Genomic DNA, 19,945 nt, shown 5'->3' with positions numbered 1-19,945 from the left:
GAAGGGAATATGCTCTCACACATACACACACACGCACGCACGCACGCACGCACGCACGCACGCGCGGTCTGCCTGCTGAGCTCCAGCTCTGCAGCCCCACAGACCCCGTCCATGTGCACAGTAAGCACACAGGAAGTAGTGAAACAGTGAGACGTTGAACTGCTCTAGGGATTCAGTCTCTCTCTGTAAACTCCCCCTGTGCTTACTTGCCTGCTGTCATCAGTTGATACAGTTTAATACAAGGTAACACAGGGCAACAACTCCAGTGGAGCGGTTGAACTGGATCCCTTTCAGCCCAGATAAGATACAGTAGCATTTCTCACGATATGGTGACGACGTTCGAGGGAAACACTTCATTGTTCAATTCCTTCCTGCCGTAGCTTCCTGCGCTGAGCGATGCACATTAACATTGCAGATGGCTTATTAGGCTTATCAGCCTCCCCAAACGGAGAGATGAGAGACCATGACAACAAGCTTAACCTCCCGAACGGAACAGCAGCGGCTGAGTGTCAGAGACCCCGCTGAAACTGTCTGGCTGTGCTGTTTAACTTCCACTTAACTGTTACAGAGAAGTTAACTACTGTACTGACTGGAGGAGTGCTGGAGGAGTGCTGCAGGGGGTCCCTGAAACTAACAGGCCCTTTGACTGTCTGCCAGATATATCCATATGCTAGAGACGGCTGAGAGGGAGGAGAGTTGGGAAAAAAAGACAGCGGGTTAGACATGATAGGCAGGGTGGTCTTGAAAATAAATGCTGTGTACAGTTTTGAACGAGACTTGATTGATTTTGGAGGCAAAATGTTGAGCTGTAGGGGCATATAGTGGAGCACAGAGGACATGGTGTGGAGAAAACTACATCCGCAGAGAGATGGTGTAGCAATTATATCCTCTATGAGGAGCACTATGGGCAAGAAGTCAGCTAACACTCGTGTCCCAATTCACACCGGGTAGAGAGGTGGTAAACCAAACTAGTGTAGCCGAGGGCTTGTCAACACACTAAGAACTTATAGCATCTCGGTTTCTTAGCTGATAAAGCCGCGGTAACCCGCTGAAGGTCCCCCCCCCCCCCAATGTGTGACCTCGTCGCCCAAACCAATTTTCTCCTTGTCAAACCACGGCGTGTGTGTTCAGCAGAATATGCTATGGAACGAACACGGGCGGTTGGTTCATCCTCTTGTTATGGTAGAGGGAGAAAAAGGGTCATTATATCAGACTTGGGAGAAGATGAACGATGATTACCGAGCAGATAGTAGATAAGAGGTGCTTTCTCTCGGTCTCTGGCTCTCTGGGACTTGGAACTAACAGATTGCTAATTGTGTTCAACCTAAATACTGTGTAGGGAGGGACGAAGCCACTGCTGCTGAGGACTAGAGAGAGCGCCTGAGAACCCTGGGTGTTATGGGTGTGGCTTGTCACCGCTCTTCCATAGTAATCCAATAAGGACAGTTTGTTCCTGAGCCAGTGGATAGGGATGGCCCAGAGGAGGCTGAACAGTTCACACTTCATATACTGTCGTGGGCCTCACAGACTGTCAAAGGATGCTGTTGTGGGGGAACAGCGAGTGTAGTTTCCTCATAGAAAGTGTGTGACCTAGTCACTCACAGAGATTCTCTTTCCTGCATGGCTGTGTCGTTTAAAAAAGGAAGGATCCTTCGCTAGACTGAACTCAGCTCTAAATCCTTGAGCTGGATGCGATAGAATCAAGGTTGCAGTATCTGGGGACTACATTTAGAGAGAGCTCTGTGAGGGAGGAAACGACTGAGTCAGTCGGAGTCACTACAAATCTCCCACCAGCCAGCACCACATCACATTAGAAAGGCTAAACATTCCCTCAAATACAAAAAGGTCCCTCTGAAGAAGACGGCTGATTTCTGGACGCAACATCGATAATATTGTTCTAAATATATATGTTCAGGACTTGCACAAGACAGAGACCGGTGTGGAGTTTCACATTAACATACCTAATATTTTTCACGAGGCCTGCACTTACCCTCCCACACTGCGTTTAGAACGGGTGCTCTAGTGTGCATTTACCTCTAAAGCTGAACAAGTGTCTATGGAAATGAGCCCTAGCCAATCACTTCACTTAAAGACAAAACAAACACTTCAATTCCATTCGTAAAACTGTGGCGTGAAGTGTGGGCAGACAATCTTCAAAAAGCCAAATGCCGAAGAGTGCTCGAGGGGGGGTAAAAACACATAGCGACCCGGGATCTCCTGTGTGAATTTCAAACGGCTGCCTGCTGTCCGGATTAAACAACCCCAGCTGAGAGCGATGTGAATCTGTGGCTGGCCACGTTTGACAACGCAGATATCCAATCACACACCCCACTCAGCACGTCAGGCCACACCCTTATCATCACACCCCTATGCTCCTTTAACTCCACTTCACAGTCATACAGTGGCGAGGAGAAATTATGTCACCGGTTAACAGGTTATAGCTAGGGCATAACCCTCTGGAGAGGCTTCTTCCACCATGGGATGTAAATAACACTTTGTTAAAGGGAGAAAACTGGGTTTGCAGGGGGAGCAAGACAACTAAAGTTGTATCCCTCACCTTTTTTTCCCTCTACCAATAAAGCACATTACTAAACATACAGCTAAACTTCTAAACGCGAACATATCCACTCTTAATCCACTTTCCCAAACAAATAGTCTCAGTGGAAAGTGATGCTGGTGCCTGTAATATGTGAAGTGGAGCCAGGGTGTCCTGAACCCCATCGAGGCGCGAGGCGACAGCCTGAAATGAGTTTCTGTCTTCAATCATCTCCTCCCTGGCTCCAGGACCTGACCCTGTTGCCTAGCATTACCGTTAGCACTGCTGGAGCACCATAACAATACAGTGTGTCACAGCACAATGAAGAGCGCCAGGCAAAACCAATTCTCTCCCCACAGAATACAGCACTGGTGGTGGCAGATGTGTAGAAAAACATATTACTCTCTAGAATACGAGGGGTCCAGGGCAGCAGGCACACATACGGTAACTGGGTCATTTGTATGGCTTGTAGTGGCTGGACCATGTCCCAAAATGTCTCATTAGTCAAATATAGTGTGATTATGTACATTTTGCCCTTATCAGGAAGGGGACTCATTACTTTTCTACATAGGTCAATGGGCTTGATGGATGATCGCCCAGGTAGACACCTCTTAGAGGTATTTAATAAAACCACTTGGAATGAGAACCATCGGCTATGCTTTATTTCTACCAACCACCTGAACAAAATGCATTATTAATGTATGCATGTACAGTTGATGTCGGAAGTTTACATACACTGAGGTTGGAGTCATTAAAACTCGTTTTTCACTCCACAAATTTCTTGTTAACAAACTATAGTTTTGGCAAGTCAGTTAGGAAATCTAATTTGTGCATGACAAGTCATTTTTCCAAAAATTGTTTACAGACAGATTATTCCAGTGGGTCAGAAGTTTACATACGCTAAGTTGACTGTGCCTTTAAGCAGCTTGGAAAATTCCAGAAAATGATGTCATGGCTTTAGAAGCTTCTGATAGGCTAATTGTCATCATTCGAGTCAATTGGAGGTGTGCCTGTGGATGTATTTTAAAGGCCTACCTACAAACTCCGTGCCTCTTTGCTTGACATCATGGGTGGTGGCAAGGAAAAATTACTTGTGTCATGTACAAAGTAGATGTCCTAACCGACTTGGCAAAAATATAGTTTGTTAACAAGAAATTTGTGGAGTGGTTGACAAACAAGTTTAATGACTCCAACCTAAGTGTATTTAAACTTCCGACTTCAACTGTATATGTCTATAGGCAATGCCTATTCCAAGGAACTTTGAGCTGTTATGAATGCTTATGGCAAGTTAGTAATCCTTTAGTAATACAACGTGTGCAAAGCATTGTGAATTATTTATCGCCTTAACACTAGAACCGCCATAGGCCAACAGACCACTGACGTTTGATTTTGTAAAGAAAAACAAATCGCTATGTCCTGCTCGTTCCCTGAGTTTCCCTAAATCTTTGTATTTTGCTCATTTGTCAGATCCTTTTGACCAGTTTTTTTTTCACACCTATTCCCAACGTAACTGCGCCAAGACAATGCTGTAGCGCGTTGGTACCCAGCCAGGCGTTATGCATCGCTCTCTCCTCACTGAATGACTGACAAATGGATGAATGGGCTAGAATTGTGCACCTTACTTCACAATTGAATTTAAATTAAACTGAATGATAAAGAGGGTGAAGAGGTTGATTTAATTTAGAAAGACAATAGTGTAATGATGAGTTTGTGTTGCGCCTATTTATCAGCAGCAAATAATTTGATGGCGTGCCTTGTGGGTTAACACCCTTCTCTTTTACTTTGTATAAAGAAGCTGTTATGGGACGGTTTCATTACTTTAAATATGACTAAATCACATTTATTGTAAAGGAAACGAAAACATAATCCATGTTGCAGTAGGCCTTCAGAATAATGCAAAACATATCCTTGACTCTATCAAGGGAAGCAAACAATGGCAGCCCACTGGATGAATGACAAATGGATGGAATGGGCGATAATTGTGCAAGTTAACTTTACAATCTAATTTAAATTAGGCCTAACTGAATGATGAAGGTGAGGAGGTTGATTTAATTTAGAACAACAATAGTGTAATGATGAGTTTGTGTTATGCCTATTTATCAGCGTTGGCGCTCATTTTAATAATTCCAATGATCTCACCTCAATTTGCTTTATATATAGCTATTACAAATATATACACTATCGGTCAAAAGTTCAGACACACCAACTCATTCCAGGGTTTTATTTATTTTTACATTTACATTGTAGAATAATAGTGAAGACATCAAAACTATGAAATAACACATATGGAATCACGTAGTAACCAACAAAGTGTTAAACAAATCTAACAGACGCCTCACAAGTCCTCAACTGGCAGCTTCATTAAATAGTACCGGCAAAACACCAGTCTCAATGTCAACAGTGAAGAGGCGACTCCGGGATGCTGGCCTTCTAGGCAGAGTTGCAAAGAAAAAGTGATATCTCAAACTGGCCAATAAAAAGACAAGATTAAGATGGGTAAAAGAACAGACACTGGACAGAGGAACTCTGCCTAGAAGGCCAGCATCCCGGAGTCACCTCTTCACTGTTGACGTTGAGATTGGTGTTTTGGGGGTACTATTTAATGAATCTGCCAGTTGAGGACTTGTGAGGCATCTGTTTCTCAAACTAGACACTCCAATGTACTTGTCCTCTTGCTCAGTTGTGCACCGAGGCCTCCCACTCCTCTTTCTATTCTGGTTATAGACCGTTTGCGCTGTTCTGTGAAGGGAGTAGTACACAGAGATGTAAGCGATCTTCAGTTTCTTGGCAATTTCTCGCATGGAATAGCCTTCATTTCTCAGAATAAGAATAGACTGACAAGTTTCAGAAGAAAGTTATTTGTTTCTGGACATTTTGAGCCTGTAATCAAACCCACAAATGCTGATGCTCCAGATACTCAACTAGTCTAAAGAAGGCCAGTTTCATTGCTTCTTTAATCAGAACAACAGTGATCAGCTGTGCTAACAAAATTGCAAAAGGGTTTTCTAATGATCAATTAGCCTTTTTAAATTATAAACTTGGATTAGCTAATACAACGTGCCATTGGAACACAGGAGTGATGGTTGCTAATAATGGGCCTCTGTATGCCTATGTAGATATTCCATTAAAAATCAACCGTTTCCAGCTACAATAGTCATTTACAACATTAACAATGTCTACACTGTATTTCTGATCAGTTTGATGATCTCAGAAAATACACTTTTAGTGACCCCAAACTTTTGAACGGTAATGTATGTATGTATGTATGTATGTATGTATGTATGTATGTATGTATGTATGTATGTATATACAGTACCAGTCAAAAGTTTGGACACAGCCGTGTGCGGACTGTGGAAACGAAGCATAAAGAGAAGACTAGATTGATTCATGTGTAAAGGCACGCGTATAAGATCACGATACAGTGTTCTATACAATCAACAAACGACTGTTCATGCAGCGGTGCTTTTGTTTAGGAACACGGAAAACTATTTTACCTGTGCACCTGGCTGGTTATTTTATCATTATATTTTTTGTTTCTACTTTATCAAAATAAGCTGGACTTTATTCAATTGTACAACTCTATTACTAATCGAATCTACAAATAAAGTGGATCAAATGGATTACACACTTTTTGATACTAAGGGAAACAAAAATAGGCCTATATCCTAGGCTATTTCTAAGACTGTGTTCATCAAGCATGGGTGCTTATGTTTGCGGGTTGATGCATATGATAAAGGGGACGCCCAGGAACATTTTCTAGTGGGTACTGATAGTCTGAAAGGCCAGGTGGTTCTAGTGTTAATACAGTACTAGAAGGCTGTTAAGGAGCCATGAGCTGTTATGAATACTTATCATATCTTCCCATGCGTCAGACGGTGGTGACAAGAGGGAGCTAGAAATTAACTCATAATGCGTTAAATCACAAGAAAGTGTTACCCCACAATAATGATTACAGCCATTATAAGTTCTCCTCGGTGAACGTTGGCATATCATTGGCTATAATAACAGATGACTTCTCCTGACTAACAACTCATTTAATAATCCGATACCCAGTAAAGCGGAGCCATCTCTCTCCCTCGCTCTCTCTCTCTACGCTGCAAATAGATTCTTAGTCTAATTACTTGGTGGTATGGAGTAATGAACACTTCATAAGCACCTGTTCCATCCCCACAGAGGGAGGTTTCAGTTGGCACCACTCAGGCACACAGACAGAGAGCCTAATCAGCCCAGAAGAGGCGACGGCGGTTGTGGTGGTGGGATCCATATTCGAGGTGGGAGTCGAGCTGCCTTCCCCTAGTCACGACCATGTTTATCATTATCTGCTCGACTTCACTGGAAAGCCATTATCACGTGCTAAGGTCCGTCCTGACAGGTTGTTTTTTGTTACAAGCCCTCACTGTACTGGAGTAATATCTCCCTGGCGGTAGCTAGCAAGCTAGTCTCATCAAACATTATCCACAATCTGCCCATCTGCCCCTGTGTGCTCAACGTCGAACCTCTTCGTTGTCACTTAACCTTCAACGACAGCTCCGAGGAGGCCATTTTTAATATGGGCTATCCCTATTCATTTGTCCGATTATTTGATGGCCTGAACATGTGGAATAGTGTCTTCAATTATAGAGACCTCTTCCTGTAACTAAGCTATTAACGAGTAACTCTCAGTATGACAATTGCCTTCACAAGGTCAAGCTCTTGATAAGCGAATAGATCTGCTTACGATCTGAGCAGAAAACTGCAGGCAGTATAAATTATCTGGGATTAAATACACATCAAGACGACTTAGCGCCATGTGTTTGAACCAGGGGTTGAAACCAGTTCAGGGAACAGAACCAAAAACTGGAACATAATGACTTTTTCAAGGAACAGAACCAAACCGGGAACGAAAGTGATCCATACTGGTCCGGAACAGAACCTTTATTTTAAAAGCATAGTTAATAATATTATTTTCTTCTAGTCACACAAAAAATGCAACAAAGCGCTTTTACAAAGCCCTCACTTTGTGGCTGCCTGCAAGCTGAAAATCTTTGCCTGTGTGTGTGTTTAGGCTCCCTGCCCCTCCCCTTTCCAAACCGCAGGCTACTGTACTGACGTTACTGCAAGCTACTGTACTGACGTTACAAGCGTGATTCAGAAGATAGGGAGATAGATTTTTAATTAGCTAGAGAAGAATGGATTAACTTTTTGAATGTGAGTTGAGGATACTATAGGCTTAGTTTCACGTTGTATTTATTAAACTAGACAACGCCATGACGTGTTTTTAAATCTGGTGCAGCTCTTCACACACACAAGCTTGTTAATGTTAGCTAGATAACTCAAAGGACATTTAAACTTTTACTGCAGTGGGACAAATCACGATCACACAGACTGATTCTTGGTGGTCTTAAACCAATCTACTTTGAAACTAAAGTATACACCTCACAGACGTGGTTATGGGCTTAACAAAAAAAGAAGACACCTGTACCATGTCAAATACAGAGTTAGCAGTTATTTTGTAAATAACATTTATTAATTTTGTTAAAAATATTAAATAACATTCCACCCATAAGGCCACTAGTCATTTGACCGTAGGAAAGGACACAGTTCCTCCACAGAAGCCCCTCCTGTGGACCTAATTCAGAAAATGCATGTCATAACAAGATGTCCAGTGTTTCAAGCCAAGCCACCTCCTCAACCATCTCTCGCCCTCTCCCCACCCACAAAATGTCAGTCGTATCTTTCGCCATAGGCTACACTTGTCTATTCGTCACGCAGCATGTAAACAACTAGCTTGCCTGGCCTATCCACACTGATTGGTGAAGTCATTTAATGAGCTAAAGCAAGAAAATAAAACTCGAGGATTTCACAGGTTAAAGAAGGAACAAAAAGGAACGATATAAACCAGTACTTTTTGGGGGTTTGGAAAAGGTTAAGAACTTTAGTTTGCTGGTCGGGAAACAGTGGAATGGAATTGTCGTTCTGTTTAAAATAAAATGATTGGAAAATGAATGTTGGTTCCAAGCCCTGGTTTGAACACAGCACATCAGATTTGGAGTGTTTATGTGATTTGCGATGAATTGGGCTTGTGAAACGGCCGGGTCTATAAAGGCAGATGGCTTCATTAGCATTGCAGTCATGTCGAGAAGATGAAACAAACTCAACTCCATTGGGTTCCCTCTCACTTCTAACACAGAGAATACATTTGACTAGTCTATGGATTCGATTAAAGGCTCTGACACTTTCTGAGCCTCCCTGTTGCGACTTTCTCCAGGAGGAAGCCACGATGCTCTAAATCACCTCATTAGAGACTGCCACAGCTGACTGGCAGAGTTAACATATGGACCTGCAATCAAGTTTCTGGTTGAAACTCAGAGCTCCTACATCCCCTGTCCTGGACAAGGTTACTGGTTAAGTCCATCACTTCTCAGTTCAGACACAGCCTCACTGCTCTGCTGTTCTCCTGGGCTCTGCGCCCTGTCCAGACAAGACAGAACTGACAGTACTTAAAGGTTGGGGGAGGGGTTTAAGATACATGCCAGGATGGAAGGGTGTCTGTAGAGAACATATGTGTGAGAGAGAGAGAGAGAGAGAGAGAGAGAGAGAGAGAGAGAGAGAGAGAGAGAGAGAGAGAGAGAGAGAGAGAGAGAGAGAGAGAGAGAGAGAGAGAGAGAGAGAGAGAGAGAGAGAGAGAGAGAGAGAGAGAGAGAGAGAGAGAGAGAGAGAGAGAGAGAGAGAGAGAGAGAGAGAGAGAGAGAGAGAGAGAGAGAGAGAGAGAGAGAGAGAGAGAGAGAGAGAGAGAGAGAGAGAGAGAGAGAGAGAGAGAGAGAGAGAGAGAGAGAGAGAGAGAGAGAGAGAGAGAGAGAGAGAGAGAGAGAGAGAGAGAGAGAGAGAGAGAGAGAGAGAGAGAGAGAGAGAGAGAGAGAGAGAGAGAGAGAGAGAGAGAGAGAGAGAGAGAGAGAGAGAGAGAGAGAGAGAGAGAGAGAGAGAGAGAGAGAGAGAGAGAGAGAGAGAGAGAGAGAGAGAGAGAGAGAGAGAGAGAGAGAGAGAGAGAGAGAGAGAGAGAGAGAGAGAGAGAGAGAGAGAGAGAGAGAGAGAGAGAGAGAGAGAGAGAGAGAGAGAGAGAGAGAGAGAGAGAGAGAGAGAGAGAGAGAGAGAGAGAGAGAGAGAGAGAGAGAGATTGGCTTCCAGCAAGGCCCTTTCTCCTCTGTCTTAGAATCTCATCGGTTCTCGTGATGGTATATTTCATAACACAGCCAGACACAGGAAAGTCTCAGGGGCCTGGGACCATTTACGGCTCTGAAGGATGTCACAACAGAATACGTAACAAAATGTGTAAAACACAAGGGATGTCATTGTACCATTTGCGACACCTGAGGACGCGTAGGCAGGGATGGAATGTTTGGGTGCCAACTGCACACTGAGGCCGACACTGAGATTGTTTTCCTTCTGACATTAAGGAGGTGAGCAGTCATGCACTCTGTGTGTGTGTTTGCGGAGAGACATTTGTTTGAGAGGACACGTAGGTGTAGGGAGTGGGCGCTGAACCGCAGGACCCAGAGAGAGATGGAGCAGCCTTCTAACAGAGGTACACAAAAGCAGTAGGCAACACAAGATGCCAAACCATACACCATTCCTTCTCCACATTATGCAGGCATTATACCCCACACATTTCCAGTCAAACTAGAGACTGCTGAATTCATTTCATCATCCACACATTCCTCCCATACAGGAGATAGCATGTACAGCATTGCAGCCTACTACAGGTATTTTTGTGAGTGAGGAATAGATGAAAACCAAGCAATTTGTGGAGTTCACACAATGCCAGCCTCTCATTTGACTGGTTGACCTCTACTGTAAACTCCGAGGATCTAGTCTAATGAGGCTTGTATAGAAGCCTTTCTAGTGGAAAGATGAAATGCTGCGATCCCTGAGTGTGTGGTTCTAGGCTGTGCTGCTCCAATCTCCCTGACTGGCAACGCAGGCAGGCACCAGGCAGACACCAGGCAGGCACCAGGCAGGCACCAGGCAGACAAGCACATCTCCTAGCGAGAGAAGAGGGAGCCAGGGCAGGCAGGAGGCAGAGAGTAGAGGAGAGAAAAGTCCAGACCTCAGGGCCAGGAAATGCCAGTCCAGTAGGCAGCAAGGCCAAATGAATTAACACACCAAGAGCAAAACTGCCCTATTCACACGATAATGATGCAGCCATTTCTTGCTGGGTCATCAAAGCCCATAGCAGATGTTACGCCGTATTAAGCATAGAGTAAAATGTGAGCAGGAGTCATGAATGCACCTTCATTTAACCCCCAGGCGTGCTCGCACTCCAACGGACAGGAACATATGGCACGATGGTTATGACTTTCAACGGTACACAAGTGTGACCATAGAGATCCTATTCAATTAGAATTCCTAATTCTAAGAGTGTGACATGGTAACAGTTTAATTGCTTTGATTTAGTGCTTTGAATTTCTGCACTCTCAACTCCCACTCCAATGCAGCATACTATGATCCCTGAGAGTCTGTTGAGATCTACCAGGTGTGAGACTACCACACAAATGGGACGCGACACTACAGAAGTTATTGTCAGGTAAGCACAGAACAATTAGCTTGCCTACAACACATAAAAACACACTTTTTGTAGTGTGGTGGGTTCTAAATGATGCCATATGGCAGTTGTTCTGTTGTGTGATGCTTCACGGTGAAAACCTTCCCAGTGGAAACACAGTAACTTTATGTGGTTCCAATGAAGATATTAATTGGTGCCACCTTGAGTGCCGTTCTCACAGATTGCAAGGAACCTCCAGGCACCCCAGCTGGGGATGTACGTTCATTGAGATGCATAGTAACATAATATGGCAAATATAAGTTTGACTTATGTTCATAGGGGTAGATACTGTAAGTATCAAAAAAGCAATTTCCCTTACTGCAAAGAACATAACTGTATGCTGCTGTTCATATCACCTTCATTTTGCTTATTTAAAGCATATTAAGCTTCACACAACAGGTTTCCTATCTAGGCTATCAGAAATGTGCCTATCTTTGGATTAAAGAGCGAAAATTCAATTCATGTTATCGCCAAAGAATATTCTGCAGTGTGTTTTACACTGAAAAAGCCATATAGATCAAAGAGAAAATCTGGACCATTAGAAGATAAGCGCCGGGTATGAAAACAACCGAGAGGAAATCACAGGAAAACAAAAAAGTTCCAGTCTCACTTCTTTTGAGGCAAGTGGCCAAAGCCAGAGGGAAGATTGACAGACTGAGTGACAGCACAGCACTTACCCTTCCAGGCTACAACTTTATTTCCGTCTCGAGACTTAGTCACCAACTGTAAAAGGCTAAACATATCCCATCCAAGATGGCACTCTAAAACACTGGCCCAGCCATCATTAACAAGGTAGACGACGCTCTCTCTCCTACATGTTGTGGCTTAACGAGAGCAAACAGAGTGGTTTCTGTAAGAGCCGATGCCTTGTGACAGATACAAATGGCTGTGGACCCTTGGCTATGATTAATATCCCCCCTGTCGCGCCCCATCCGCCAGCCATAAACAAGTCAGATGTACTTTTTAATCATACCAGCCAAAACAGCAATAAACAGTGGTAACGAGCCTTCAGCCCACCGCTTGCTAATGAGTTGTGATTTACATGCAAATAGAGGAATGTCGCCTGAGCAAACAATGGGAGCAAATGGGGCTGGGGGTTGGTGATAGTGAGTCACTGGAGAATCGCAGTTTGAAATGATTCATTGATCCGTTCGCTTGTCATGTAGGGAGGGGGGGGGGCTTCGCATCTCGACAGATGTAGAAAAAAAATGAAGACGCACAAAATGTCTGTCTCAGAGATGGAGATTGCATGAAGACTGCATTAGCATTTCAGTGGGAAAAGAAATAGGAAAATATTGCCTCAACTGAAATTTTTGATTCAACAACAGTCCCTCGTGACTTTGTCCTTGCTTTGCCGGAGATGACCTTTGCCTACTAATCTACTTTCCCTGACTGTGCTCAAAAAGTTGGCAACACTGTGTTTTGATCCCATCACGGTTGTATAACAAAATTGGAGCGGATGACAGTGTTTTCGGCTTGACTGACTGACAAGAGAGGATACAGGACGTGGCAGGTGCAGGGAAAATGTATGTTTCCTTGTCTGAGACTTGAATAGATGGCCAGCGGTAAACCCGGTTTCCCAAACAACCCTCACAATAACACGAACCGAGAGCGGCTGCGGAGCTGGTGTGGTTTCATGCCAGCTCTATATGGTAGCTAGCGCTCCCTGCATGGTGGCCACACTGGCGTTTTGCCTACAGCCCGTTGGAGAAGGAGACAAATAGGAGAGGGCTTCATCACCCGTGGCACACCTAAACTCTTGTGTTCAGACAGAGGGAGAAGGCCCACTCCAATGCTGACCTTGGGTCTCAGCTGCTGGGAAGCCTTGTTCCATTGGACTAATTCTCACTCACACAAAACCAGGAGACAAACAGACAACCAATGGATTTTTTTTATTTATTTAAAAGTAAAAGCCAAGCGGTGGGAAAACTATTCTGTGCAGATGCTAAAACTCAAAGGTCAGTGGATGAGTGAGTGACTAACAGATCCTGTGTCTGTGTCCTTATCCCTTTGACAATGCAACACACTCCAAAGGCTATACACTTTGAAGTATCCTTTCCACCCATTTATGTTGATCGTCTCCATAGCAACATGTAGAAACCAAAACCTGAGGCTGGTATCTTCAGTTGGACTGTAGCCTAAGCTCCGTCAAGCTATACAACAAAACATAAGAAAAGGACGAGACACCTACGGTGACATTGTTCAAACCTTGTTTGATGTGAAAGCACACACACTTTTCCCTACACCATCAGCCAGTGCCTGCAGAGCTTATGGCCTTGGGTTCCTCTCTGGCAGTGGTTGGGCTCTGGGTACACCACTTGCAGAGTACTGTAGGAAATGACTCATTAAAGAGAGTTACAAAAGGACCACTGCTAGTCACACAATGTGACTGAACAGAGAACAGATGAAAAAGACTGCAGTGGCCAGGCTTAGTAGCTAAATCGTTGGCTAAGGAGAGTAGCTAGCTCCTGTACACAAACAGGCAGGTTGGTTGGTTCCACGTTTCTTAATCTTAGGCAGCATATGAGATCCAGGCTAAATTGCATCTAGAATGGAGAGGGAGATCTCCAAACAGGTAACTTCCGTGTATCTGGGAGAAGCTCCACAGCCAGGGCTGTCTGTGCTCCAGCAAAACCCTGCCAGACTCCCTACAGACCAGGCCCTGATCATCTGTGACTGGCAGACAGACAGACACTGGGCCTATTTCAACAGCAGCACACTGAGAATCACACTGTTTAAATAGCGCTGCTAGCTCTGCATACATCTGCATACAATATTTGTCTAATGCTTCAGACATAGCACAGCCTAATGCACCCCCTGCCATGAAATGACTGGCAAAATGTTTTAGGCGGGTTTCAAAGAGGTATTTAACTTGGTTCCCCGGATCTCTGAATGATTTAGTCGTACGCGATATTCCTTCCACTGACATGGTGAAACATTCACATTGTGGAGTACTCAGTACTAACCCTTAAAGTCTGAATACCCATGGAGCATGGGTACATGTCAGGTCCACTGGTCCACTAGTGAGGGAGCGATTTTACCCCAAGAACCTTCTCCTTGAGAAAACAAATCTGATTGACATAAGATCCAAGATAATCAAAAGCTCCCCAGCGTAAGATTGTCACAGTAATCAGGTAAGAGTGTGGATGAGTGTTTGTGCTGTCCTTAATCTCAGAGTGGATATTAAAACCTCTGGGGTCCATCCAGCCCATTCATTCCTGATTCCCTTCGGTCGGTTATGTAAAATTACTTATGGCTCCCGCTCAATATCTGATCCATTGAGACGTTAAGTGCTTTGCTCTGACAGGTCGGCATGTCCCGCTCAGCAACACGTCAGAGATGGAAAACTGGCCAGCCATAAATAACACTGATCCCAAATCAGCCCTGTATTAATCCCATCCATTACTCATAGTAGGAAAAACAACCAAGGTCTAAATCAGAGGTGACCTGGGGCTAGGTGGCCTTCACTTCAGCACAACTTATGAATGGTTAACAATTCCACTCTATCAATAGCTCATTTCAGAAGGCCCTGGTATAATTGATCTGGCACCACATTAAGCTGTCTGCGATGCAGATGAAAACCACTCCCACTCAGAAGAACAATGAGCGAATCAGGAGGAGAGGCTCTTTATGGCTCCTTCACCATGATGATGATCAAGTGTCTGTTCGGCTCCTCCTATCGGGCATCTCAGGGCTGGCTAACAGACAAGGACAGGCCTGATCAGTATGCAGGGCTGAGGCTGTCCTACCGTGCATCTGTGTAGTTTTACACATACAAAATGTCAAAGGGGCCAGCCTGCTTTGAGTTCCAGCCAAACGAAAGGCACAGGGGCCGGGGAGAGATCTCAGAGCCTGGCTCAGGGGCCAAGGAGAGATCTCAGAGCTTGCATCCCAGGACCCATCTCCCCTCCCACCCACCACCGGGCCTCAAACACGTGTCTCAGCCTCCATTGTCTTGCTCCAGGCAGCTTAAAGTGGGTCGGGTATACATAACCGACTCTCTCTACCTTCTCCTGCAGGACTCGGAGGAGCTCCCTGGACTCAGGTTCTGAAGGCTCACATCAAATGGGTCTGCCTCTCTTAGAGGATGAAAGGGTGAACAGAGCAATGTACGCTCAGTTTTAGAGAGGAGAAAACAGATCCAATCTGCTGGGAGTGACACAGCCTCACTGTACAGATATTGAAATACAACAAGGGAGAATGAAGGGGAGTTCACTACAACACTAACACACCTGGTACCCTAGTTATGTTTGTCAATGACAGCATTTCCCAGTGCTGCACTCAAGGATATTATTTTCTACAGTGTTTTGGAGATAATGGGAATTGATTTATACATTGAGGCAATTCAAACACCCTATTCCCTGTGTAAATCCCTGTAGACTAAGCAATGTCCAGGCTAAGCTGCGGAGCACCACAAAACAGCATTATGCCACACTTATCATGTGTGGTTATGATGAAAAACGGCATGGGTCAAGCTTCCCAATACAAGCACGACAAAAAAAAAAGGTGTCGCTTTCAACCACAAACCTGCACAACCTGTAGCCTTGCCGCATGACGCGTCACTAGAGTACTGGCAATTTCCCTGTTGTTCATTCATCTGCAAATAAAATACCATGAACTGGCAGGTACATCTACCTACTGGAAGCCCTTTTAGTCCTGTGGATATCTGCCTCGGGATATAGTGCCTCTTACCGAGAGGATTTTAACATAATAAATACACCGGGAACAAAATAAAAGGATTACATAGTCACTCTCCAAACCGTAAAATAATAAACCTGCAAATCCGGCGGATATCATTGTAGTTGCTTCTGTGAACCACTCGCCCCTGTTCCAGTCACTGCTGCTTAACGGTGTGACTTCCCTCTCCTCAACCTCATCTCATCTACATTTTACAGTCCAGAAACACCATTAATATGAATGGGAGCCAGAATTACAATGAATTACAATGAGATTTCCACACACAGCATGCAATACAATGCCTTTCCAGCTTTTGTGTGCAAGTCTTGGACATAACACATTGTCATGTTGTTTTGTATTCATTAATACAGGGCATTTCCATAGCAATCCAATATGCCAGCTTATTTTATTTTTTACAGTGCATGCTGTACGGTGATGAAAAATTCCCCCAGTGTCTCTCCCAGCGTGTCAGAACAAAATGATGGTAAGCACGACAAAGGCATGCACAACTTCTTGACACTTCCTGTAGCAAAATAACACACTCAAAACCCTGGCTGCTTCTGGGGTGTGTCAGCAAAGAGCACTCCGAGAAGCATCGTGTTAAAAAGGTAAAGCATTCCTGTCAACCTCACTCTCCAGTAATTCAAATTGCATAAACACTCAAGAGGACCTCTTTCCTACCGTTTTACCTTAATTGGAGGAAAATTATATTAAATGAGATAATCGCTCTGAAATAATTGGCAATGTTTGATAAACAGCATCCTTCAGAATGATGCATGGCTTCATAATGTAAACGCAGTCCTGGAACATGTGCGGGGAAATATGCTCTCCATTTCATTAAAAACCTCTTGCAGGTGAAAATGTGTAAGAGGCCAAATTAATTTGCGTTCAGAACGCCAACTGAGTTTTCAGCCTCTGTAAATCCTCGACTTGATAATAAGTCTGAGCGTTCACAGTGATTGGTGTGACGCTGAGAGGAAACAAAGATCAGCTTCTCCTTTTGCTTCTGTTTCTGTCTGATTCCCTTTAGACTTGGAAAGACTCTAAAAGAGACGTTCTTTGCTGAGCTCATTGAACTTCTAAATGGATTCCTCCCACTCTGGTATTGCGACTGTCCTTCTGTTAATGAGAGCCACTTAGCTTGGAACCAAGGTTCAGTAGTTCCCTGAAACCCTACTGAAATGGGGAGATAAAAAGCATAGATCTTCTGGTCGGAAAAGTCCTCCTGCTTACTAAAATTCAACTGGAGGAGTCATTAGAAGCACTTTGAGAAAACAGGTTGGCTTTTAAACAGGTATTTTTTTGGCCGATTTGGTGGTATCTATGACGATCTTATCTTCAAGCCAGTCATTATAGCAGGTCATTAAAAACCTCTGTCTGCATGAAGAGAAATAGAGGGCTGATAGTACTCACAACAGCTGAATGGGAAAATGAGTTTGGTCCCAAAGAGATAGTTTCCTGACAACATGAGAGAACTGCAGTCCCACACAAATCCCAGAGTTGGCAGGCAGAATGAGCCTTCCTCTCAGAAGAGATTAGCTAAACCCCTGATAAATTTTCATAGCTCTACATCTCCCTGAAGGACTGCCCTGCACTCAAGAGATTGGCGGGCAGTAAAGCGTTCACCTCTCTTTCACAGTTCAACGTTCAGCAACTTTGGAACAACACTGTTCCAACATGGCTGCAATAAGATTATTTAACACCTCGCATCACTCTAAACTGAGGCGAAATGGTTGTTCAACTATTGGCGGCTACCTCTATGTAATTATCTCAGCTAACATGGTCTCTATCAAACTGGGGTCAAATGGAATGAACTAGGTCCTCTTCTCCTCATCACATGCATCAGATCTTGTCCAGTTGTAGCGTTCAGAGTTCTGGGCAGCAGCATCAGCGTTTTCACAGTTAGGTACCTACCTCTTTGCCGGAGAGGTAATAGGCGGAGAGCAGTCCTCCGACAAACCGGATGTTCACTTCAAAGACTGAGACCTCAGCATTCTGCAGGGAGAACAAACAAATACAGTGAGAGAGATAGATGGATGGGAGCAGAGAGAGATGGATGGGAGCAGAGAGAGAGAGAGAGAGAGAAAGACAAAGGATTCATGATTAGGAGTATTCAACCTGCTGAGTCACCATGTAGCAGCTGGCAGAAATATCCTCACATCACACAATGTAAAGACCGACAGACAGACAACGCTGTGGGCTACACCTGAAGACACTCTGAGGTATCAAAACCCTTAGGCCACGCCTCCATAACTCAGAGAAGACCTCTGAGTAAACCACTTAATACTACAACAAACATTTGACCATTTCCATTGAGATGAATGTTGAGATGAATGTGATCCACTAATGTATTCCCATGGTAAAGACAGATAAACAGAGAGAGCAGGGGCTGTCAGAGAATGGACTTCCACGGCACTCGCACAGCGCCAAGCCTAACCAACTCTGGAAAAAGGTATCTATAATTGAGAAAATAGCCACCCTGCAATATAAGTGTCATTTCATCTTAAGGTCAAGCTGGGAAGCATGAGTCGCCACCAACAAACATGAACCAATAAGAAGAGGTGATGAGATGCCTTCCTGACAATCCCATCAGGCCAAAACACAGATCTGCACTCAGCCCATTTCCCTCCCGAAGGGCCCCAGGCTTTGTTTTCTCCATTATTATAGCCAGACTTATTACCCATATCCATTCCTCATGTAGATTTTCATTACTCTGAAAAGAAGCATGTGGAGCCCATTCATCCAGAATAGTCCTAGAGGCCTACAGTACTTTTAGTACTGATAAATGGTTTTGATAACCTCATCCTAACCTCGAGCCCTTTGCTTTATATGATAGATCAAAATGGTAGATCATGTAGAGTGGTCTTAAAATATTTATGTTAATCTAATATTACTATGTGCATATTTCTTGAGGTTTTAGTGAGAGGAAAAGTTTGTTATTGCCTGTACTTTGAGTGGACCACATTTTAAAAACTGTGCATGGGGGGGGGCATTGTCCATTGTTGCACGGGATTTAACTTAATGAGAAACATTTCTTCCTGGTAATGGTGGTGGGCTACAAATAACCTCATTATGGTTTCAGTGACAACGCTTTGTAATTATACCAAATAACAAGTAAATATCAGTAGCCAATACTTTTTTTTGCTGTCCTCATTTCCAAATATAAGCAATTATTTTATATTTGAGAGGGAAATGTTTAACTTTGGCTTTTGTTTCTTGTAGACTATTTGTTTGGGACAAATGGCAGATGAGGGAATAAACATTTGTTTATGTCTTTTTTTTCCATAGATGTTCTCAATACGAAGGCTTCTCTGCACTTTGACTCTTTGTATTTGACTAACAATTTCTACATGAGTAAACTAATCTGGCCCAGAGAGATACAGTTCTATTATTTAATAGTAGAGAGCGTGCGGCAGACAGGCAAACAAGATAATTTAACGCCGGGCCGTCAGACTAACTTATAATTAAAATAAATGTATTTAGTCCTGCAAACCTGCAGACTGTGAAATCCAAATTCGTAATATTTCTGCTAGCATTATCAATGGTGTGTTAATGACTTCAAATTATGACAGATGGCAGTTGTTCAAATGAGTAAAGCATTTTGTATTCATGGTAATGTACTGTTTTTTGCCTGATTGTGGACAGAATGACTTGGCACACCTTATTAACTGTTGAGAAGGGGTTAAACTCTGAGGTATCCTGAGGACACTGCTGTAGCTACTAGCTAGGTACTGTAACGTAGGTGCTTTCCTCTCAGAGAGGATTACTTCTGTTCTGAGGACAGCCATTATCACGAGGCCCTGTCTCCTCACCCACATCAAGACATCAGAGGGCTGTTCTGTCCTTCAGTCAAGAACTTCAGTGAGGCCAAAGCGTCAAGAGGATTTCATTGAGCGTCTTCTGCACTGCACTCAGTGTTCAATTGCATATACTGCCAGGGTTAGAAAATAAAGTGGTATTAGAGCAAATATGTTTTGTGGATACTAATGAGATTAAATGTGATTACGTATTGTAGACATTAAAATGGTGGGAATTCCGTAAAAGGGGTCAACTCTAGAGCGTCGAAATAACGTAAACCGACGACAGCCTCAATGTATTCAGACCAGATGTTACAGGTTGCACAATTTGAATTTACATTAATATTTACATCAAAA

General features: G+C 43.8%; 1 protein-coding gene across 2 annotated transcripts in view; it reads right to left on the bottom strand.

Moving 5' to 3' along the window:
* Positions 1-19,945, bottom strand: part of LOC110522207 (mannosyl-oligosaccharide 1,2-alpha-mannosidase IA) — a 163,494-nt gene that overhangs the window by 68,777 nt on the left and 74,772 nt on the right. For both annotated transcript variants that reach the window (XM_021600408.2, XM_036975779.1), the window contains exon 4: positions 17,706-17,786. In XM_021600408.2, the coding sequence (XP_021456083.2) occupies positions 17,706-17,786 (81 nt within the window). The remainder of the gene's footprint in view (positions 1-17,705; positions 17,787-19,945) is intronic.

This window comes from Oncorhynchus mykiss, chromosome 4, assembly GCF_013265735.2.
Source record: "Oncorhynchus mykiss isolate Arlee chromosome 4, USDA_OmykA_1.1, whole genome shotgun sequence".
NCBI classification, from domain to species: Eukaryota; Metazoa; Chordata; class Actinopteri; order Salmoniformes; family Salmonidae; genus Oncorhynchus; species Oncorhynchus mykiss.
This window is presented reverse-complemented; position numbering and strand designations above follow the sequence as displayed.